The sequence below is a fragment of the Dendropsophus ebraccatus genome, chromosome 10, assembly GCF_027789765.1.
Source record: "Dendropsophus ebraccatus isolate aDenEbr1 chromosome 10, aDenEbr1.pat, whole genome shotgun sequence".
NCBI classification, from domain to species: Eukaryota; Metazoa; Chordata; class Amphibia; order Anura; family Hylidae; genus Dendropsophus; species Dendropsophus ebraccatus.
Window position 1 is genome coordinate 54,770,070 of NC_091463.1, and position 24,486 is coordinate 54,794,555.

Genomic DNA, 24,486 nt, shown 5'->3' on the forward strand with positions numbered 1-24,486 from the left:
TTATATAGTAGCCAGCCCTGCCACATAGTCTCTTTTATAGTAGACAGCCCTCCCCCATAGTCTCTTATATAGTAGCGAGCCCTCCCCAGTAGTCTTATATAGTAGCCATGGCGGGCCAGATACAATTAAAACTCTGAATTGTCTGGCGGGCCAAAAATAATGGAACAGCGGGCCAGACTTTGACATGCCTGATATAAATGAATATGAATAATACTGGTAACATCATGTGGCCGGTGGGCATCACATGCTAGTTTCCCTTCCATAATAACAGGGAAGCAGAAGGGGAGGGCTGGCAGTGAAAAAGTATTGCCTTTCCTCCTCCAGGATAACCCTGTTAACACTTTGAAACCTCTCAGCTTGATATATTGTAGATACACAGGAGGTCAAGCAGCACCACTGTGATAGTATTCCCCTATGCAAAAACCTTCTCTATGGAGGGAATTTAGCCAGGGGAGCATATATGAGACAATATTAACCCCTTCACGTCAGTAACATGTATATACACGTGTATATATACGTTCCTATTGCATATACCCCGTGCAGTAGGAATATATATATATATACGTTCCTGTTACTGATGGGGTTACTGATGAGAGCGGCTGACCCCCATTAACCCCTTAGTGACCGCCGTATCGGCGGTCACTAATGGGCCGGTGCCGCCGCTGTATTTCATCTCCCCCCACCGTGAATCCACGGTTAGGGGAGATGAAATAAGTAAAATCAGCCCCCAGATCAGCCCCCCTAGTGCCCCAGTCACTAACCCCCCCCTCCCCGCGGCGGCCATCAGATCCAAGATGGCCGCCGCCATCACTGTGAACAGACTAATGTCTGTTCACAGTGATCTTAAAGTAAAAATGAATAAAAGCCCCATGCATGGGGCAGTGATCGGGGACCCCTCTGTGGTACTATATACCACTGATCGCTTGTGCCATGTGCTCCCCAGCACTTTTTATCCCCTGTCACCATGAATGATTGGTGACAGGGGATAAAAAGTGATGTGTCCGTCCCCCCCAAGTCACCCCCCCCTTCCCCATATACTCACCTGATCCTGGGAGGTCCTTCCTCCTCGACGTCCAGGCTGCTTCTGATGTGTGCATGCGCTCCAGAACCAGCCAATTCTGAAAATTTAAAGTGACAGAGACCAATTTGGTCTCTGTCACTGAACTATGATTACTGTGATAGAAAATATCACAGTAATCATAGTAATATAGTGAAAATATATGTGTAAAAGTGCAAAATGGGCTGACTTATGGCGAGATTTTACTCCGCTGACACTACAGGGGCGCTGCAAACGCACCTGGTGCTCAGAAACTTCTTCAGCAAAATCTGCATTGAAAAAGCTAATTGGCGCTCCTTTCCTTCTGAGCCCCGCTGTGTGCCCATGCAGTGGTTTATGCCCACATATGAGGTACCTTTTTACTCAGGAGAACCTGCGTTACAAATTTTGGGGTACTTTTTTTCTCTTGTTCCTCGTGAAATTTCAAACTAAACGAACATATTATTGGAAAAATTCGAGTTTTTCATTTTTACTGTCTAATTTTTTACTGTCTAATACTTTCCTCTAACACCTGTGGGGTCAAAATGCTCATCCTACCCCAAGATGAATTCTTTGAGGGGTGCATTTTCCAAAATGGGGTGACTTATGGTTTTTTTTCTCTCTGCTGACACTACAGGGGCTCTGCAAATGCACCTGGCGCTCTGAAACTTCTTCAGCAAAATCTGCAATGGAAAAGCTAATTGGCGCTCCCTTCCTTCTGAGCCCCGCTGTGTGCCCATACAGTGGTTTACGCCTACATATGGGGTACCGTAGTACTCGAGAACCTGCGTTACAAATTTTGGGGTGCTTTTTCTCTCATGTTCCTTCAGAAAATTAGAAACTTTAATCTAAACGTATATATTATTGGAAAATTTTAATTTTACATTTTTTTAAGGCCTAATGGTGAATACTTTCCTCCAGCCCCTGTAGGGTTAAAATGCTCATTATACCCCTAGATTAATTCTTTAAGGTGTGTAGTTTCCAAAATGGGGTCACTTATAGGGGTTTCCAGTATACAAACCTCCTAAATCAACTTAAAAAAAGAACTGGTCGTTAAAAAAATCAGTTTTGGAAACTTTCACGAAAAACGTGGTAATTTGCTGATAAATTTCTAAGCCCCGTAACACCCTAAAAAAGTAAAATATGTTTATGAAATGAAGCAAGAATAAAGAAGACATATCGGTAATGTGACTTAGTAACTAATTTATGTGATACGACTTTTTCAAAGTCCATAAAATGATAATTTTTTTTAATTTTTCATGATATTTTGATGTTTTTCACAAAAAACACACAAAGTAGTGACCACATTTTGCCACTAATATAAAGTGCCATATGTGACGAAAAAACAATCTCAGAATCGCTAGCATACGTTAAAGCATCACTGAGCTATATGCGCATAAAGTGAGACAGGTCAGATTTTGAAAAATGAGCCTGGTCTTTTAGGTGCAAATAGGCTTGGTCTTGAAGGGGTTAAACACTGCATTATTTTTTTTCACAGTGTTCACAGTAACTGTTCCTATATGCATCAACAACGCTTTTTGTCATTTTGACCTCTTTTCAGGTTGCAAATGTTAGTAATGTTATCCTATAGAACAGTAAGCAGTATAGCCTTTCATTGGCACTCGTCATAGGTATATGCCAGGATATCCTCCCCAACATTAGATGAACACAGGATTCCTTAGTGATACTCAGCGTCAGGCTGGGTGACTGGAGGACCGGAGGATCCTCCAGCAGGCCTCGGCCCGCCCACGATCTTCCCCCTGCCCCTCTATCAATGCTGTCATCTGACTGGGCTTTCACTTACCCAGTCAGATGACAGCGTCAATGTTTAGGTGCTCCCCCAGGCCCTGCCCCTGTATCCCCCAGCTTCTTCCCCTGCCCCCGTCATCTTTAGCTGTCCCCCCGCCCCTGTCCTCCCCAGCAGCCCCAGATTCTTCCCCTGCCCCGTCATCCCTAGCTGTCCCAGCAACCTCCAGCTTCTTCCCCTGCCCGTCATCCCTAGCTGTCCCAGCAACCTCCAGCTTCTTCCCCTGCCATCCCTAGCTGTCCCCCCACCCCTGTCATCCCTAGCTGCCCCCCCTGCCCGTCACCCACAACTGCCCTCCTGCCCGTCACCCTTAGCTGCCCCTGCCACCCCAGCTAACCTCCCGCCCCAATCACCCCCAGCTGTCCCATTTTCCCAGTCACCCCCAGCTGACCTGCTACCCAAATCACCCCCAGCTGCCCCCTCCAGTTTATTAAAGTTTAGTTAAGAAATAGGTGTTCAAATTAAAACAAATGTTTTATTTAAAAAGCAGATTTATTTAAAAAAAAGTGTTATTAAATACTCTACACATACATTTTATGGTATTGGCACCATATTAACCACCCGCATGGTAAATTTGAAACGGTATTCCAACATAAAACTAACTTGTCTCTCATTCACAGGATAAGAGATTGCGGGGGTCCGACCTCTGTACCCCGCAGTAATCTCTATATCGGCCCGCAGTTTTGAATAGAGCTGTGAGTACGGCAGAAGACGGGACCGGCCCACAGCGCTCCATCTGGCCCCCGGATGATGCACGGCTGCGGGGGGTGTTGCGTCCTAGCCCAGGCAGCGCGTGCATCATAGAGCTCTCTGTGCGCTGGGAGCGACGGAGGAGTGCGCTGTTAGGTGAGTTGTTTTTCTTTTTTCTTTCTATTTGCTTTGCAGAGAAGTTGGGGCCATCTATGGGGGGGGAAGAGGGGGACATCTATAAAGGGGAGGAGAGAGGGAGCCATCTATAAGGGGGGGAGAGGAGGCCATCTATAACTGGGGACAACATATGGGGAGGGGGCCATCTATGGGGGGGGCAACATAGGGGGAGAGGGGGTCATCTATAAGGGGGGACAACATAGGGGGAGAGAGGGACATCTATAAGGGGGAGCAACATAGTGGGAGAGAGGGCAACTAAGGGGGATAGGGGGCCTATAAGGGGACAACATAGGGGGAGAGGGGGCCATCTATAAGGGGACAACATAGGGGGAGAGGGGGCCATCTATAAGGGGACAACATAGGGGGAGAGGGGTCCTATAAGGGGGCCATCTATAAAATGCGGGGCAACATAGGGAGTCATCTATAAGGGGACAACATATGGGGGCATCTATAAGGGGGACAACACAGGGGGCATGCATAAGGGGACAACATGGGGGGACAACATAGGTGGCCATCTATAAGGGGGACTACACAGGGGGGGGCATCTATAAGGGGGACAACACGGGGAGGGGGTGTATATAATAGGGCATGCATAGAGGGGGCATCTACTATAGTGGACTACACAGAGGGGCTACAGAGAGGAGGGCCATATACTATAGGGGATGCACAGAGGGTGTCATCTACTATAGGGGGACTACACAGAGGGGGGGCTCTTAAGTAGATGCACATGGGTCACCTATAATGTGGCTACATAGAGGGGGGGCATATACTATAAGGGGGTCACAGAGTCAGCCTACCCACTAAATGAGGGTGTTAAGGGGCCAATACAGATGTGCAGTTTGTAGAGAGATGAGGATGATGCCAGAGCCTAATATGTCTGTCTGACAGATTCTGTGGATTCGTGGCTCGGAGAAGTTCTAATGGCCCAAGGCAGATGGAGACGAACATGAAAACGGAAGAACTCCAAACAGAGAAGACGACCCCTGTGAGTCATCTGATGTAACTGCACTGTAATGTACAGTGGGGAAAAAAAGTATTTAGTCAGTCACCAATAGTGCAAGTTCTCCCACTTAAAAAGATAAGAGGCGTCTGTAATTTACATCATAGGTAGACCTCAACTATGGGAGACAAAATGAGAAAACAAATCCAGAAAATCACATTGTCTGATTTTGTAAGAATTTATTTGCAAATTATGGTGGAAAATAAGTATTTGGTCAGTGACAAAATTTCATCTCAATACTTTGTTATACACTCACTGGCCACTTTATTAGGTACACCATGCTAGTAACGGGTGGTCTTCTGTAGCCCATCTGCCTTAAAGTTCGACGTACTGTGCGTTCAGAGATGCTCTTCTGCCTACCTTGGTTGTAACGGTTGGCTATTTGAGTCACTGTTGCCTTTCTATCAGCTCGAACCAGTCTGCCCATTCTTCTCTGACCTCTGGCATCAACAAGGCATTTCCGCCCACAGAACTGCCGCTCACTGGATGTTTTTTCTTTTTCGGACCATTCTCTGTAAACCCTAGAGATGGTTGTGCGTGAAAATTCCAGTAGATCAGCAGTTTCTGAAATACTCAGACCAGCCCTTCTGGCACCAACAACCATGCCACGTTCAAAGGCACTCAAACAACTTTCTTCCCCATACTGATGCTCGGTTTGAACTGCAGGAGATTGTCTTGACCATGTCTACATGCCTAAATGCACTGAGTTGCCGCCATGTGATTGGCTGATTAGAAATTAAGTGGTAACGTGCAGTTGGACAGGTGTACCTAATAAAGTGGCCGGTGAGTGTATATCCTTTGTTGCAAAACAGGAGTCCGTGGAGCCTCGGTTGTGAGTCTCAAAACACGCGATAGCCAGATATCTCTAGCCTGTTGCCACGGAGTGCCTCCATGATAGGAAGAGCACCACACCACCCTGATAAATAGCCCCTTAAGTCCCACTCGGTTGCGAGTATTGGAACATAAATAGGGAAACACCAGGGTGGCCCCTTTTTGTCAATGTCTAACTCAAGGTGCGAGTATTGCGATCATGACAAGGGCTTGCCAAGGCAGGCTTCCATCCACAGACAGCCGTTTCGGGGTTTTTGCCCCTCGTCAGTGTGGAGTAGGATTCTGGCTAGTTGGGGCAATAGCAAATCGACCAACAAAACACAGTTATCACTGAACTCAAGGAGAACAGTGAAAAAAATTCCAATGAAGTACTCAATCAAGAGTCTCCACTGATGCCCCCAAAAATTTAAATATGCAAAACAGGAGTCCGTGGAGCCTCGGTTGCGAGTCTCAAAACACGGGATAGCCAGATATCTCTAGCCTGTTGCCACGGAGTGCCTCCATGATAGGAAGAGCACCACACCACCCTGATAAATAGCCCCTTAAGTCCCACTCGTTTGCGAGTATTGGAACATAAATAGGGAAACACCAGGGTGACCTCTTTTTGTCAATGTCTAACTCAAGGTGCGAGTATTGCGATCATGACAAGGACTTGCCAAGGCAGGCTTCCATCCACAGACAGCCGTTTCGGGGGTTTTGCCCCTCGTCAGTGTGGAGTAGGATTCTGGCTAGTTGGGGCAATAGCAAATCGACCAACAAAACACAGTTATCACTGAACTCAAGGAGAACAGTGAAAAAAATTCCAATGAAGTACTCAATCAAGAGTCTCCACTGATGCCCCCAAAAATTTAAATATGCAAAACAGGAGTCCGTGGAGCCTCGGTTGCGAGTCTCAAAACACGGGATAGCCAGATATCTCTAGCCTGTTGCCACGGAGTGCCTCCATGATAGGAAGAGCACCACACCACCCTGATAAATAGCCCCTTAAGTCCCACTCGTTTGCGAGTATTGGAACATAAATAGGGAAACACCAGGGTGACCTCTTTTTGTCAATGTCTAACTCAAGGTGCGAGTATTGCGATCATGACAAGGACTTGCCAAGGCAGGCTTCCATCCACAGACAGCCGTTTCGGGGGTTTTGCCCCTCGTCAGTGTGGAGTAGGATTCTGGCTAGTTGGGGCAATAGCAAATCGACCAACAAAACACAGTTATCACTGAACTCAAGGAGAACAGTGAAAAAAATTCCAATGAAGTACTCAATCAAGAGTCTCCACTGATGCCCCCAAAAATTTAAATATGCAAAACAGGAGTCCGTGGAGCCTCGGTTGCGAGTCTCAAAACACGGGTTAGCCAGATATCTCTAGCCTGTTGCCACGGAGTGGCTCCACGGACTCCTGTTTTGCATATTTAAATTTTTGGGGGCATCAGTGGAGACTCTTGATTGAGTACTTCATTGGAATTTTTTTCACTGTTTTCCTTGAGTTCAGTGATAACTGTGTTTTGTATATCCTTTGTTGGCAATGACAGAGGTCAAACGTTTTATGTAAGTTTTCACAAGGTTGACACACACTGTTGTTGGTATGTTGGCCCATTCCTCCAACTCCTACTCTACAGCAGTGATATTTTGGGGCTGTCGCTTGGCAACACAGACTTTTACCTCCCTCCAAAGGTTTTCTATAGGGTTGAGATCTGGAGACTGGCTAGGCCACTCCAGGACCTTGAAATGCTTCTTACGAAGCCACTCCTTCGTTGCCCTGGCGGTGTGCTTTGGATCATTGTCATGATAAAAGACCCAGCCACGTTTCATCTTCAATGCCCTTGCTGATGGAAGAAGGTTTGCACTCAAAATCTCACGATACATGGCCCCATTCATTTTTTCTTTCGTGTACCTGGATCAGTCGTCCTGGCCCCTTTGCAGAGAAACAGCTCCAAAGCATGATGTTTCCACCCCCATGCTTTACAGTAGGTATGGTGTTTGATGAATGCAACTCAGTATTCTTTTTCCTCCAAACACGACAAGTTGTGTTTCTACCAAACAGTTCCACTTTGGTTTCATCAGACCATAGGACATATCCCAATACTCTTCTGGATCATCCAAATGCTCTCTAGCAAACTTCAGACGGGCCCGGACATGTACTGGCTTAAAGAGGATGTACCACCAAGTACATCCTCTTTAACCTGAACCCACTGATCGAACGGCGCTGGCACGGGGAAGCCGGTGCCGCGGTCCGTTTTTCGGACAGAGGCCCAGTTCCCGTGCACGGCGCCGTTCTATGCACCGAAACCGGCCGGTGCTCAAGCACTGGAGGCCGGCCGGGCTGCCCCCAGTGGGAGGGAATTCCCTCCCCTGTATGACGCGGCTCCATTCATTCTAAGGGAGCCGCGTTATACAGGGGAATGAATTCCCTCCCACTGGGGGCGGCCCGGCCTACCTCCAGTGCTTGAGCGCCGGCCGATTCCGGTGCATAGAACAGGGCCGTGCACGGGAACTGGGCCTCGGTCTGAAAAACGGACCGTGGCACCGGCGCCGTTCCATCAGTGGGTTCAGGTTAAAGAGGATGTACCTGGTGGTACACCCTCTTTAAGCAGTGGGACACGTCTGGCACTGCAGGATCTGAGTCCCTGTCGGCGTAGTGTGTTACTGATGGTAGCCTTTGTTACATTGGTCCCAGCTCTCTGCCGTTCATTCACTAGGTCCCCCCGCGTGGTTCTGGGATTTTTGCCGTTCTTGTGATCATTTTGACCCCACGGGGGGAGATTTTGCGTGGATCCCCAGATCAAGGGAGATTATCAGTGGTCTTGTATGTCTTCCATTTTCTAATTATTGCTCCCACAGTTGACTTCTTCACTGCAAGCTGGTTGCCTATTGCAGATTCAGTCTTCCCAGCCTGGTGCAGGGCTACAATTTTGTTTCTGGTGTCCTTTGACAGCTCTTTGGTCTTCACCATAGTGGAGTTTGGAGTCTGACTGTTTTAGGGTGTGCACAGGTGTCTTTTTATACTGATAACTAAACAGGTGCCATTACTACAGGTAATGAGTGGAGGAAAGAGGAGACTCTCAAAAAAGAAGTTACAGGTCTGTGAGAGCCAGAAATCTTGATTGTTTGTAGGTGACCAAATACTTTTTTTCCACCATAATTTGCAAATAAATTCTTACAAAATCAGACAATGTGATTTTTGGGATTTGTTTTCTCATTTTGTCATAGTTGAGGTCTACCTATGATGTAAATTACAGACACCTCTTTTTTAAGTGGGAGAACTTGCACTATTGGTGACTGACTAAATACTTTTTTCCCCCACTGTATATAGTGTACAGAACCTGTGTGGAGCTGGGTCTACCTCTATATAACTGTCTGAGGTGATATTGGTCTTTTTTACGTGGATTTTATTCAGTAGCAGTGGCGACATTTGTCAGCATGCGGTGGTATTAGTCAGTATACGGTGGTGGTGTTAAACTCATCACTGTGACCGGGGCCAGAAGCAATCTGTCTCAGTACACTGTTTAGTGGTGAAGGCCTGTAACTGCAGCACCGCGACATAGTACAGAGACAGAAGCTTCTGACCCCATTTACTGTGTTCTTATCTGTAATTCCAGTCATGGCCGTGATGATACAACATGTAGCCATGCTACACTCACAACATCGTCTCATAACTTTTCACCGCACAGCGAGTGGGCCTGTGTGCTCTGAAATGCTAGGGCTGATTTTCAGTCCTAGTCCAGCTCTGCATAGGAGGGTGCCTCCTGATATATCTATAATACAGGACATAGGAGGGTGCCCCCTGATATATCTATAGTACAGGACATAGGAGGGTGCCTCCTGATATCTATAGTACAGGACATAGGAGGGTACCCCCTGATATATCTATAATACAGCCACCACTATGCTCCCCTCCCCAGTATCAGCCACCACTATGCTCCCCTCCCCAGTATCAGCCACCACTATGCTCCCCTCCCCAGTATCAGCCACCACTATGCTCCCCTCCCCAGTATCAGCCACCACTATGCTTCCCTTAGTATCAGCCACCACTATGCTCCCCTCCCCAGTATCAGCCACCACTATGCTCCCCTCAGTATCAGCCACCACTATGCTCCCCTCAGTATCAGCCACCACTATGCTCCCCTCAGTATCAGCCACCACTATGCTCCCCTCCCCAGTATCAGCCACCACTATGCTTCCCCCAGTATCAGCCACCACTATGCTCCCCTCAGTATCAGCCACCACTATGCTCCCCTCAGTATCAGCCACCACTATGCTCCCCTCCCCAGTATCAGCCACCACTATGCTTCCCCCCAGTATCAGCCACCACTATGCTTCCCCCCAGTATCAGCAACCACTATGCTCCCCCAGTGTCAGCCACCCCTATGCTCCCCCCAGTATCAGCCACCACTATGCTCTCCTCAGTATCAGCCACCACTATGCTCCCCCAGTGTCAGCCACCACTATGCTCCCCCCAGTATCGGCCACCACTATGCTCCCCTCAGTATCGGCCACCACTATGCTCCCCTCAGTATCGGCCACCACTATGCTCCCCTCAGTATCGGCCACCACTATGCTCCCCTCCCCAGTATCAGCAACTACTATGCTCCCCTCAGTGTCTGCCACCACTATGCTCCCCTCCCCAGTATCAGCCACCACTATGCTCCCCTCCCCAGTATCAGCCACCACTATGCTCCCCCCAAGTGTCAGCCACCACTATGCTCCCCTCCCCAGTGTCAGCCACCACTATGCTCCCCCAAGTGTCAGCCACCACTATGCTCCCCCCAGTATCAGTCACCACTATGCTCCCCTCCCCAGTATCAGCCACCACTATGCTCCCCCCAGTGTCAGCCACCACTATGCTCCCCTCAGTATCATTCAACACTATGCTCCCCCCAGTGTCAGCCACCACTATGCTCCCCCCAGTGTCAGCCACCACTATGCTCCCCTCAGTATCAGCCACCACTATGCTCCCCTCCCCAGTATCGGCCACCACTATGCTCCCCTCAGTATCGGCCACCACTATGCTCCCCTCAGTATCGGCCACCACTATGCTCCCCCCAGTATCGGCCACCACTATGCTCCCCCCAGTATCGGCCACCACTATGCTCCCCCCAGTATCGGCCACCACTATGCTCCCCCCAGTATCGGCCACCACTATGCTCCCCTCAGTATCGGCCACCACTATGCTCCCCTCAGTATCGGCCACCACTATGCTCCCCTCAGTATCGGCCACCACTATGCTCCCCTCAGTATCGGCCACCACTATGCTCCCCTCAGTATCGGCCACCACTATGCTCCCCTCAGTATCGGCCACCACTATGCTCCCCTCCCCAGTATCGGCCACCACTATGCTCCCCTCCCCAGTATCGGCCACCACTATGCTTCCCCCAGTATCAGCCACCACTATGCTCCCCTCAGTATCAGCCACCACTATGCTCCCCTCAGTATCAGCCACCACTATGCTCCCCTCAGTATCGGCCACCACTATGCTCCCCTCAGTATCGGCCACCACTATGCTCCCCTCAGTATCAGCCACCACTATGCTCCCCTCAGTATCGGCCACCACTATGCTCCCCTCAGTATCGGCCACCACTATGCTCCCCTCAGTATCGGCCACCACTATGCTCCCCTCAGTATCGGCCACCACTATGCTCCCCTCAGTATAAGCCACCACTATGCTCTCCTCAGTATCAGCCATCGCAGAGCCCCCCTGTACCCCCCTCCCCCTCATTACACAGGTGTGCGGGGATGAGGGCACGGACACCGCATCCAGCAGTGTGGCGCCGCTTCTCCCGGGATAACCTGCACCGTGTGCTATTACATGTCGCTGCTGTGTAGGATGGCGGTAACCTGTGAGGGCTAAGCAGCCTGTGAGGGGTAGAGACACCCCCGCCATCACTCACCCTCCCGTGTGACTGACAAGTTTCCCGTCACGTCCCTCCCCCACCATACCGCGGCTCTGCCCATCATTCCCCCGGCCCGGCACACCGCGTCCTCCCCCTCGTCTTCACCACCGGCCCCGGAGCCACACACCGACTGGTACCACCTCAACAACACCCGGCGCTCTGCGGACCGCGGTCACATGACACGGCGCCGCCATTTTGTCTTAGGAGTGAAGAGTGAGGTAAAAAGAAAGAAGAAGGGAGAGAAACCGGAAAGGAGGAGAGAGCGAGAGAGGAGAGCGGTGCCGCCGCCATCCCGTGTGTCAGCAGCAGCAGCCGTCCGGACAGCCGGGACCGAGGAGCCGGCACTGATACTGCCCTGAGCCCAGGCCGGAGAGCCAGCGCCGACCATGTCGGGTCAGTCCATCACCGACCGGATCACGGCGGCCCAGCACAGCGTCACCGGCTCCGCCGTAGCCAAGGCCGTGTGTAAGGCGACCACCCATGAGGTGATGGGGCCCAAGAAGAAGCACCTGGACTGTAAGTCACCGCCATTCCTCACCGGGCACCGTATACACGTCCTGTGTGCTGTATATACTGCCGGGATACACTGTATATGTATACGGAGAGTACAATGACATTACACGAGATAGGGTATCATTATATATACACTGGGGCACCTGTATACTATGGTATATACGGTAGACTTTAGCCCTATCTGTGTCATATATACACACCATATCTACCATGTCTGCTGTATACTGTAGTATATGGCCCTACTTGTCTCCCTATATTATATATACACACCATGTCACCTGTGTGTATATATATATATATATATACATTCCATGTCTGTCTGCTCGTGTATTTACTATAATGGTCCCCCAACCTGTGGCTATCTAGCTATTGTAATACTGCAGTGGGTATGCTGGGAGTTGTAGTTCTGTAGCCACAGGTTGGGCGTCAGGTCTATAGCGTATACGAGCAGTGTATATAGAGTGTTCAGGATACATGCAGTGTGTGGTTTGTGCTCTCATTCAGCGTCATTTCATGTCCCAACCTTTGTGACTATATAGATCCCATTCTGTATATGTAATATGTATATCACTGTACAGAGTATATACATTGTGATCTGTATACTTTCTTTATCCTGTGATCCCTGCATATATGGTGTATACATTCTATATACAGTGTAGCAAGTATACTCATTCAGTATCGCATCCTCTGTGTATACAATATATATGTTTACTCATCACCATTTTCCTACCTGTGTATATGGTGTGTACATAATGTATACAGTGCGTGATGTCTATTCATTCATCACAATGTCCTTCCTGTGTATATGGTGTATACATTATATATGCAGTGTATGGTGTATACACCCCATCATGTGTTTCCTGTAGATATGATATATACCTACTTATCGTCCTGTCTCACCCGTTGTATAGAAACCCCCACAAAAAAGTTACATCACCTAGAATCTGAACACCAGCCATACCTTGTATAACACCGGGTAGAAGTTGTTGCCCCTGAGGTTACAGTAGGTTCAGGTTATTGTTTGCTTTTAGACCATCCCAGAAATATGGTGATATTTTAATTTTGTTGGACCATGCTTGATATGAACACAGCTCAGCTCCTGTACGTACACAGTGCCACACTGCTGGTTGTGGCTGTGTCTGGTATTACAACGTGGCTCTATAGCTGCAGTTTGCTGTAACACTATATACAGCTGTAAGTACAGGTAAATAGCTGTACCTGGTAATAATGGAATTAAGTGTTTGCCTGAACAGCTGCTCCTTCTGTCAGCTGACTGTCATAGCTGTCAGGAGTCCGACCCCCACTATCGGGATATTGATGACCTTTCCTTATGCTGCGTTTACACGGAATGATTATCGTTTGAATTTTCTCAATAAAGATCACATTTGAGCGATAATCGTTCCGTGTTAACACAGCAGACGATCAAGCGACGAGTGAGAAATCGTTCGTTTTGATCTTTCAACATGTTCTTAAATCCTTGTTCCCTAAAATTTCGCAGATCTCTTTGTGTAAACAGTCTTTAATAGATTTACCCCATGTGAAAGATGGGCTTGAGCGATCTTAAAATCGATAACAATAATGATTTTTCATACAAATTTTCTAACTATTTTCCTAACGATTTTTTTTTCGTCTAAACGCTGATTGTTGTAAAAACCAAATTGTTGCTTCAAAATCGCAACACTGCATTAGGATAGTCCATTGATTTAGTAGACCCAGAAAACCCCTTTTTAGGGTACAAACACACACTGCATATACGCTGCGTATTTACTGCTGCGATACGCAGCAGATTAGATCTAAATAACTGAACAGAGTATCAAATCTGCTGCGTATCTGCTGCGTATCTGCTGTGTGTGTTTGTACCCTAAAGGGGTCATCCAGCTTAATAGTATGATGGTCTAGCCTCATGATAGACCATCAGTTTTAGAATGGCAGGGATCTGACCTCCAGCATCCTCTCACCAGTTGGAAGGGTCAGGGATTGTAACGTATATGGGCCGCCAAGAAAGGCGTCTGACATCTTTAAGGGCTGGTTTCACGCAGTTTCATGTGGGCTTGTTTGTGCATCAGCATCAATGGGATATGTGATGTTTTAGTTTAGGTTACTAGATCCGAGATGGGGGACACAATTTAGCTGTAGTACATTTGCTCCAGCATTTCAGCAGTGAGAAAACGGCCTAACAAACACTGGAGGTTTCGCCTGCTCCTTGCTGCAGCTGTTGACGGCCAATATCTCAAGGACATCCGAAAATGCCAGTGGGTGAAAACAGGTGAGCTGTCATCTGCATGCCGCTCATATGTGGCAGCAGTCACTGCTTGAGGCCTGATGCACATCTGTATTGCTGCCTGTGGCGGCTGCCGTCCTGCAATTATGGGCAACACAATCCGTAACCGTCCACATTTGCAAAGTCCCATTAATTTCAGTAGTTGTATCTGTAAATATTAGCCGTATAGTGGCTTGCCTATTTATTTTTTTTCCCGCACATATCACAGCTCCAACACAGACCTGTGTGTGTGTATGGAGCCATAGAAATAAATGGGTTTGGCTGCTCCACGTCAGTAGGATGTGGCTGACCGCTTGTGTGTATTTACCCTCTTATGTATTAAAGGAAGGTGAAAATATCATTGTCTATTATTTGTTTCTGTTACTGCACCACTATTCTTGCTGGTCTTCTTCTGGTTACATTGCCTATGTAATATAACGTCAGGTGACCACGCCTGCTGCCGAGTCACGTGATAACACATGGACATCAAGTTATCACTGGTAGGGTATGTTCACACTGAGCAAAACAGGTGGAAATTCTGAACGGAACTCGCGCAGTAGACTCGGAATCCCGTGTCAATGTGATATCTCGCGCGCCTCTGCTCTCCGTTCAAAGAATTGACATATCAGTTATTTGAGTAATTTCCACCTGTTTTTCTCAAAGACTTAAAGGGGGTGGTGTCAGGAAAGGAAGAAAAATAGGTCTATACCGATGCATTATGTTAAGTGAAATATATATCCAATATACAAGCATTTCTTAGAGAGAGAGACTCCCTAATCCCCCACAAGTCTGCTTTGCTTTGATAACCTATTGCCGTGGTTCTGGCCCACCGGAACTAGGTGGGGTCTCTCATGCCCAGTATAACTGCAGTCACATGATCTGTCCCATTAGTGCTGGCAGTTGGTTTTCACTTCAGATGCAAGCAGGGGGGATTGTGGGAAAGTGTCTGCACTGTTGCATGGCAACCGCAGGGTCACAGCCCAGAGGAAACCAGGAAGTAATCACAGATGCACAAGGAATAAAATGATATATTAATATAAGCGTCTTTACTAAAACCAGTACTGCTTAACATATATGTATGTAGTACACATCTGATCTTACCTTCTATGCTTCATGATGCCACCTCCTTACAGTGTAACTACTGGGTTACACTAGATGGGTGAGGAGTAAAGCAGTTTAAAGAGACACTGACAGCGTGTATGTGCATATCCCTTTAACTATACAGTGGTGCCTTGGATTACAAGTATAATTTGTTCCAGGACTCTTAAACCAAAATTTTCCCTTAAGAAATCAATGCAATGCCGACAATTGGTTCCACACCCCTAAAATTATGATTTTTTTAATTCTGAATAACATATAAAACAAATCAAACATTTCAAACCAGCTGAATATGTAATATAAGTTACTGTAGTATGAGAACTGAGTATAGTAATCAGCACGTGGTGTATTATGTATAGTAAGTGCATAAACCTGAAAAAACAGCAGCAGTTTATAGATGCAGGATGAAAATACAGATCCCTATAATGCAGTAGCTTAGTACAACAGGCTAGAATAGAGAAGCAGGGCTGCTGTCAGAGGTCTGTGTGGTCACATGACAGCAATCGGTAAGGGGTGTGTTCAGCATGGACCAATCAGGAAGTTAGAATCACAGCTTTGCAGGAGGACAGTGACAGACTTTTCTATACAGCTGAGTGTAAGTGCAGGCATATTATAGCAGCAGTGTGTATAGCTGAGTGCGAGTGCAGGCACATTATAGCAGGAATGGAGAGGATGGGAAACACAAGGGCTGACAGAGACTGCAGGGAGCATAAAGGAATGAGCAGGACATATGTGCACGTAGAGGGATTACAGCTATGAAGAGATTACCTCCACTGTCCTGTCCCCTGATGCAAGCCCCAGCCTGAAATGGACCTGCTATGATTTGGAAGGTGGGGGAGACTTCCTTGGTCAGACCCCACTAATGCAGACCATGCCCCTCCCCCACTCGCCCTCCCACCCAGTACAGGGAGCTCTTAAACCAAAGCAATGCTCCTAAACCAAGTTACAATTATGAATAACTGTGAGCTCTTCTTGCAAAGTGCTCTTAATCCAAGTTACTCTTATCCTGAGGCACCAATTTACTTAGGTGAATGGTAATCATAGTTTGTAGACTTCCAACATGACAAGTGTCAGTCTCTTCCTGCACATCTTGGAATTCTTACACTAAACCCCCTTTTCCATTCCTGAAATGTCAGTATCGGAACTCTGGTGGCAAAATGCCTTCCGGCGGGGATCCCAGAGCCTGTTACATGGTACTTCACAGGCACGGGGATAGGTAAGTAATGATTGTTTATTATGCTCCCCATTGCTCGCCAGACTTCACCTTTAGAGACTCTGTCAGCAGGTTCAGGCTGTCCTATCTCAGGGAAGTATAAACTAGTGACGTAGAAGCTGAGCAGAATGATATATCACTTACATTGTTCTGTGCAGCAGATTTAGAGAGATCCTCCTCAATAACATGGATAATAAGTAGTCCTCTTAGTTATAAGCACGAGCCCAGTAGCCCTCGTTATTCAGACTCCGCCCACCAGCTGCTGATTGGCAGTTATCTATTAATGATGTATATAGGCAGTCACCTGTCAATCAGCAGCTAAGGGGTGGGGCAAGAATCCTATTTTCCTGCATATTAAGAGAACAGCTGAACAGAATGATGTAAGTAATACACCGATCTATTCAGCATTTCTGTCACTAGCTTATTCTGCCCTCATTTAAGGCGGCATAAACCTAGTGACAGATTACCTTTAAGTCCCTTAAAGCCAACAGCAGTGGTGGGTATACCCCAACAAAAAATGTCAATGTCAGCTCAACAACAACATCTTATGCTTTTTACAAGTCAACTTTTTGTCTTGGCATCCTGTTCTTGAACGGCGGCCATTCGATCATGGAGGTTCTGGGGTGCAGAGTTTCCAGTCTCTACATGGTGACTAGGCTGATCCCATAGGTTTTCTATGGGATACAAGTCTGGAGAAAATGCAGGTCTCTCCATTTGAAGTATCCGAGTCTCCAGCAGCTGTTCCCTTATAATACAACTGTCAAGAAGAGTGGAATGCCATGCCTTATGGTGCGTTTACACAGATTTGACAGATCTTTAAAGCCAAAGCCAGGCACAGAATTTAAACAGACATCAGGTCATAAAGGAAAGACTGAGATTTCATCTCTTTTCAAATCCATTCCTGGCTTTGGCTTCCAAAATCTGTCAGAAATTTCTCTGGGTAAACACACCCTTAGCAGACAATATAAAGAGAGTGCTATAGCAGGACCATGGCCCAAGGGGTACATGCCATAGTACACAGGAGTGGTGAAGAAGAAGAAAAATGCACGGTTGTAAACTGGCCAGTCCTGATCTCCACCCAAGTGAAAATCATTGGAGAGAATTGAAACTTGTTGTAGTAAAAAAGAATCTGCAGACATTAAAAAGCCAGAGGGAGCTGTAGTGGAAGACAGGAAGGCACTACCAGCAGACAGGTGTCAGAAGCTCACAAATTGTTGGAGGTGACTGCTATGTTTGCTACGTTTCTATGGTGTGATATGTAAAAAGGATGTGGCCTAAACTAATCATAATTGAGCTTAAATATTTATAAACTATTTTAGGATACAACTTTTTGTCTACTTATTTCAGGAGGTATTGGCTTTTTACACTAAACAATCATGGATGCCCCTAATTTTGACTGTAACTCAGTATAAGGCTCTTCATAAAATTAAACAAGCTGTAATGTGACTGTATATTGGCATTCTGTTGTATAGATAGTGTGCAGAAGTAACCTTGCAATGAAATTGTAAGATGTTCTGGGCTATTAGATGGCCACTGTAGTTGGAAATCCTTGTACCGTACTGGTGTTAAATGATTACTACTCTTTCTATCGTTTCAGATCTGATCCAGTGTACGAACGAAATGAATGTTAACATACCGCAGCTTGCTGACACCCTCTTTGAACGGACGGCCAATGGTAGTTGGGTTGTAGTATTCAAAGCCCTTATCACAACGCATCACCTTATGATGTATGGGAATGAGGTAAGACTACTTTAAAGTTTTGTTTTGCTGTAAATAAAGCCATAGTTCTGCAGTAAAGGAATGGTAAATTCTTACAGTGTAAGGAATACTAGGATGAATGTGTTGTAGCAAAAATGCTTTACAGGGTACCTATCGTTTAAAAAAAAAAAAAAAAAAAAAAAACTACTACCTGCGTGTCATAGCAGTATGTGAGATGTTTTGATTAGCGGGGGGTCTGGTGCTGAGGCCCCTTCCCCAATTCACTAAAATGAGAAGGCAGTATGATCACTGCACCTCTTCATTTTTTATGCTCAGCTCTGCTTGTGATAGTCTGAGACTTCCTCTGCTTTCATAGAACATGGTCATCTGAGTGCTTTTGCCACCTTATTTAGTGATTCTCAGCTCTTCTTAATTAAAAGATACCTCCTTATCCTTTAGGCAAGAAGAGCAGAAAACTAAGATCTGTTAACTGCAAAGTTGACACTGGCTTAGGGTCCTATTAGACAAATCGATTTTTAACGATTATCGATAAATGATCTCAAATGAGAGCTACCTGAAATTGTTCACCATATAACACAGAAAGATAGTCCTTAGTTACAAATTGTTTACTCCATCTGATCCCAGAAAATGAAAGAACAATGTGGAATTACACTGAACCATTAGTGAACAAATGTGGAATTACAGAGAACAATTAACAATGATTTAAGGTTCAGCTCAAAATATGCAATCAACTACACACAAACGACTTTTCCATCATTGCCTAATTTTCAAACAAAATAATTATCATTTAAATTCGAACGATATAACAATTTTTCTCACGATAATCGCCCCATGTAATAGGGTCCTTAGGCTTAAAGGAGAAGTCCGGCCAAAATGATTTTTTTTTATATGTTATTACTTATGAAAAGTTATACAATTTTCTAATGTACATTAATTATGGGAAATGCTGATATACTGCTATTTCCCTTAATTTAGTGTATCAGGAAGTGTTAGAATTATCTCAGAAGCAGTGACGTCGCGACGAAAGGTGTAATTCCTATGGAGTGTCCAGCAGGGGGCGCTCTTTATATAGAAGTCAATGAGTACCATTGACTTCTATATATAGTGCGCCCCTGCTGGACACTCTATAGGAATTACAGTGTATGTAATGTTATGTTATGCACTGTACTTTTGGGGACTTCATGAATACATTTATAGAATACTTTGGGGAGCAAGTGTCTTTGCTCCCCAAAGTATCCCATAAATGTATTCAATGAATAGATTTGCAGGGCACTGAGCAGGGAGGGAGAGAGGTGCCATCTACCTCCCCCTCCCTGCTCGGTGCTGGGCACATACACACACAGTACTACTCCCCCATTATCTGCAGATAGTGATAGTGAGGAGCGGCGCGGGCGGGAGTCAGGGATAGTGAGGAGCGGCGCGGGCGGGTGGGAGTGAGCGGCAGCCCCTGTGTGAGCGGCGGGGGTGATAGGGATAGCACAGGTACTGCAGATAATGGGGGAGTAGTACTGTGTGTATGTGCCCAGCACCGAGCAGGGAGGGGGGAGGTAGATGGCACCTCTCTCCCTCCCTGCTCAGTGCCCTGCAAATCTATTCATTGAATACATTTATGGGATACTTTGGGGAGCAAGGACACTTGCTCCCCAAAGTATTCTATAAATGTATTCATGAAAAGTACAAAAGTACAGTGCATAACATTACATACACTGTAATTCCTATGGAGTGTCCAGCAGGGGCGCACTATATATAGAAGTCAATGGTACTCATTGACTTCTATATAAAGAGCGTTCCCTGCTGGACACTCCATAGGAATTACACCTTTCGTCGTGACGTCACTGCTTCGGAGATAATTCTAACACTTCCTGATATACTGCTATTTCCCTTAATTTAGTGTATCAGCATTTCCCATAATTAATGTACATTAGAAAATTGTATAACTTTTCATAAGTAATAACATATAAAAAAAATAATTTTGGCCGGACTTCTCCTTTAACATCCCCATACACCACCTACTTTTGTGGTTGGTACCCACCAGTATGAGGTTCCTCCAACCGACTGACAGATTATGTCGGTGGAGATAGGGCCAATGACCGCTTATCTTCTCGGGGAGGTAAGTCGCTATGGACAAAACCAGACAGTTTGAGTTTTAGGCTAATTGATATATTTGGGCCTTCATTTTTATGTTTATATGTATCACTGTTCTTAATGATTTTTATTCCAATTTTTCTTTTCTTCTAGCGATTTATTCAGTATCTTGCATCCAGGAATACATTATTCAACCTTAACAACTTTTTAGATAAAGGTGCTATGCAAGGTAAAGAACAATATGTTTTTATATGTAATTTGCGAACATTACCCTTAAAATGAGTGTAGGCATAAAGTGATTTTAAGCCTTCTGCCCAACCTGTCAGCTCTCATGACTATTTTAGTCAATTCTCTTCATGAAATAAAAAATGTGGAACACCCATTTTTAGGACTTTTTTTTGTACTATTTGTTTGGTTTTTAGGCTATGATATGTCAACTTTCATCAGGCGCTACAGCAGGTATTTGAATGAAAAAGCCCTTTCCTACAGACTTGTGGCAGTGGACTTCACCAAGATGAAAAGAGGGTACGTAAACCAGGAACATTAATCGGCTGTTTAGAAAGCTGGTCATACATTCTCAAACATGACTTTTTTTTTGTTCCTGTCCATATTTTAGGATTGATGGTGTTATGAGAACTATGGCTACAGAAAAGTTGTTAAAAACTCTTCCTATCATTCAGAATCAGCTGGACGCTCTACTAGATTTTGATGTAGGTACACAATTACTTTATGGCTGTAATGTGTTTAGTCTATTATTTGCTTTTAACTGCTTTTTTTCTGTATGTTTTTATTCTAGGCAAACCCAAATGAGTTAACTAATGGTGTTATAAACACTGGCTTCATGCTGCTATTTAAAGACTCCATTCGATTATTTGCTGCCTACAATGAAGGAGTTATTAATTTGTTAGGTATGTGGTTGTCTCCAGTGCTTTCTGTCTCCTTTACATTGTACATTGTATTCTCTATTGAGGTGAGGACTACACAGGTTTGGAGGGTCTTGACCTGATGCAGCAGCTGTATCTACAGCTTTTGCGGTTTATGTCACGTATGTACATTGTTCTTTAGACCGCATACAAATACAATTTGTTCAATGTTGTGTTTAGCCTACTGTACTCAAGTAGCTTATTTTCTTTATTGTGAAGGACAGTGCTATATGTAGTTACCCAATATCATCACTCCATGGTGGTATGGAAAACATTGCATGGTTCTGCAAATGGAAAGGAAAAGTCTGTCTTTGAACAGCTAGCCACAGTTAAAAATCTATATAAAACCTGATAATCTATTAGTTCCTCTTATTGAAATCTGTATGAGGCTCTTCTGCTTGCCATATCCTAAGCCTCTGCAAGGTGAATGTTTGGTACCCATATAGCAGATCTAACACCTGGATCGCCAGTAGATAAGTCCAAACAGAGCTCCAGTGCAGCAATCGTGAGATGAGTTTGGATGTGATTCCATCTAACTTGCATGCAAAATATAGAAAACTATAGTAATTAGAAACAGCAGCGGCACAGCAGGAAAACCTTCCCATGGAACCCGCTCTCTTATCCAACTGATAGGGAGCAAATCTTTGCAGGCAGATGGAATAGGTATTAGGCTATGTGGGGTGCTCAGCTACTAGTGTACAGTCTCTCAATTCGTAATACGATATAAAAGGAAATTTGTGGCGCTCACCACTTTGTAGCAGTTCCATCGTTCCTTTATTTAAAAAACAAAACAAAAACCAAGACATAATATCGCAGGAGAGACGCCAGTATTAGCCAAACTGTGTTACCGGCAACAAAGTTTGGCTAACACTGGCGTCTCCCCTCGATATTATGTCTTGTCTTTTTCAATAAAGGAACGATGGAGCTGCTACAAAGTGGTGAGCGCCGCTAATTTCCTTTTTATATGGTATTAAAAATTTGAAAATACTTTTACATTTTTTCTTTGCATACGTTTTTCTTTGCTCTAAAATGCTTACTTCACCGAATGCTTCAGTTTATACCTGGTTTGCCTGTGTGAATGTTGCAGTTTAACTCATTTATGAAACCCAGTGCTGATCAGGACAATAATCCATCTTTGCTAGTAATGTTGTTGAGTAGGTGGGTGGGTGTGGGCATGGGCAAGACTAAAGAGCTGAGTGACCTTTTTAAGGGTCAAACTATGATGACTGAGTAAGAGCATCTAAATGGAAGTGGGGTGTTCCCAGTATGCAGTGGTTTGTACCTAACAAAAGGAAAGACATGTGGGCCAGCAGCAAGGTCATGGGCAGCCAAGGCTTTTTGAAGCACATCAATAGCAAAAGCTAGCCCATCTGGTCCATTCTTACAGAAATGTAGCAAATTGTTAAAAAGGGAAATGCTGGAAATGTTTCAGAACACAGTGGACAACAGGTTGCTGCATAGCCACAGACTGCTCAGGGTGACCATGCTGACCCTTGCCCACTGTCCATAAAGCTTACAATGAGCATGCAGGCTCCATAATTGGAACGTGGAGCCACAGAAGGGGGTGTCTAGCCGGAAGAATCATGCTTCATCATGTTACGTGTGTACACCGCCTACCTAGGAAGCCTTTGTTCCTGAAATTCATGTGTATGTTACTTTGACATATTCTGCTTACCTTAACATTGCTGTAGACCAAAGCAGTAGTAATAGCTAATAGCCATGGCTCTGCTTCCCTATAAATATTGTTTAGCCAGGGTTTGATGAACATGACAAAGAATTCTGGGTGTTTATTGGCAAATCCAGAGGTCTCAGTCCGATCAATCATTCGTAGGATGTGCTGTGAAGACTAGTTAAATCCGCGGAGGCTGTACCTCACAACTTATAGGGCTTGTAGTTACACTACTGTCACTTAAGGGGCATTAAGGAAAATTATTTTTAGCTGCTTATTGCTACTGTGAAAAGATGTAGTCTCATCATAATAAAGGGTGCAGGCTTTGAGTGACAGGTAAGCTTTAAATTGACATGACTCAGACAGGCAGTGGCAATGACAAGGGGGGGGGGCTGTTAGGGAAAAAATTCCCCATATTAAAAAATTTTAAATCGACCCCTTTTTCCCGGGTCACCTCAAAAGTCCTATCTATACCAAAAGAGTACAAATAAAAACTACTGTTCACTGTGTGCAAAAACAGCCCATATACAAAAAATTTAAGTTACAATATGGTGAGCCAAAGTGTGTTTTTTTTTTTGTTTTTTGTTTTTTATACCCATAGTAGTAAAACATAACAAAAAATGCTGAACTTTTCCGTTTTACATTTTATGATGAAATGAATAAATAAAAAAAATATATATTTATTATAGTTGATGGAAAAATAAGATATGGCTTTTAGAATCTTAGACCTGACAGGCCTGCAACAGATCCACACCAGATACTGTTGCTTCTGATGGACTTTTGGCTCTTGCAGGGAGGCCAAAAAGATAGGTATGCACTATAGTATATAGAAACACTAACACTGGTGCTCTCTTGGACAGTCTACTGTCACGGAAGGTTTATGTGCTGGAATTACAGCAGGGAAGAAGCTGGGGTATCACTAGAGGTGCAGCCACATAGAGCGTGGAAATGGGGGGTATTGTGTTCTAATTGAGCCCAAACTTCTCTCCCTGGCCCCAGAAGGCTGACAAGTCAAGCAAATCTCTGTCCTGCTAATGGGAGCACACAAAGAGGAAGTCCTGACTCACAGACCAGGAAGTGCTGTGCATAAAGAAACTTTTAAAGATTAATGCAAAAACAATGAACCACCCATTAAACAAAGCATGTTGTTACACACAGCTATTCATATTTTAAAAGACTGCCTCTTCCCCATGTATTAGTCTGTCTTCATGTAAAGTGTTTTGATCTTGTAATGTTCTTGTTTGTTACCCTTGTCGCCTGTATAGCGCTCTGGAATTAAGTGCGTTTTATAAATAAATAATAATAATAATAGATACCACAGGACCGCTTCAGAAAGCATGACAAGCCCATGCCTCAATTGGTCTAAGATTTTTTTAGTAGCATTAGTGGGCCCTACACACTTAGTATTTCATAGTGTAGTTCTATATTAATTAGTTCTCATTTATTTTTTTTATATCTGCTGTAGAAAAATACTTTGATATGAAGAAAAACCAGTGTAAAGAAGCTTTGGACATTTATAAGAAATTTCTTGCTCGAATGACGAAATTGTCAGAATTCCTTAAAGTGGCAGAGGTCAGTA

The 24,486-nt window shown here is 45.1% G+C and overlaps 1 protein-coding gene across 3 annotated transcripts in view; it reads left to right on the plus strand.

The window, feature by feature from the left end:
- Nucleotides 1–11,335: 11,335 nt before the first annotated feature.
- The window catches only part of LOC138803067 (phosphatidylinositol-binding clathrin assembly protein-like), a 38,661-nt gene continuing 25,510 nt past the window's right edge, over nucleotides 11,336–24,486 (plus strand). Inside the window, exons 1-7 of one of the 3 annotated variants that reach the window (XM_069942602.1) lie at nucleotides 11,336–11,943; nucleotides 18,109–18,251; nucleotides 20,469–20,544; nucleotides 20,738–20,840; nucleotides 20,932–21,025; nucleotides 21,112–21,223; nucleotides 24,373–24,479. In XM_069942602.1, coding sequence (XP_069798703.1) covers nucleotides 11,814–11,943; nucleotides 18,109–18,251; nucleotides 20,469–20,544; nucleotides 20,738–20,840; nucleotides 20,932–21,025; nucleotides 21,112–21,223; nucleotides 24,373–24,479 — 765 coding nt within the window. In that variant the 5' untranslated portion in view covers nucleotides 11,336–11,813. The remainder of the gene's footprint in view (nucleotides 11,944–18,108; nucleotides 18,252–20,468; nucleotides 20,545–20,737; nucleotides 20,841–20,931; nucleotides 21,026–21,111; nucleotides 21,224–24,372; nucleotides 24,480–24,486) is intronic. The other 2 variants (XM_069942600.1, XM_069942601.1) reach the window with 2 other exon arrangements.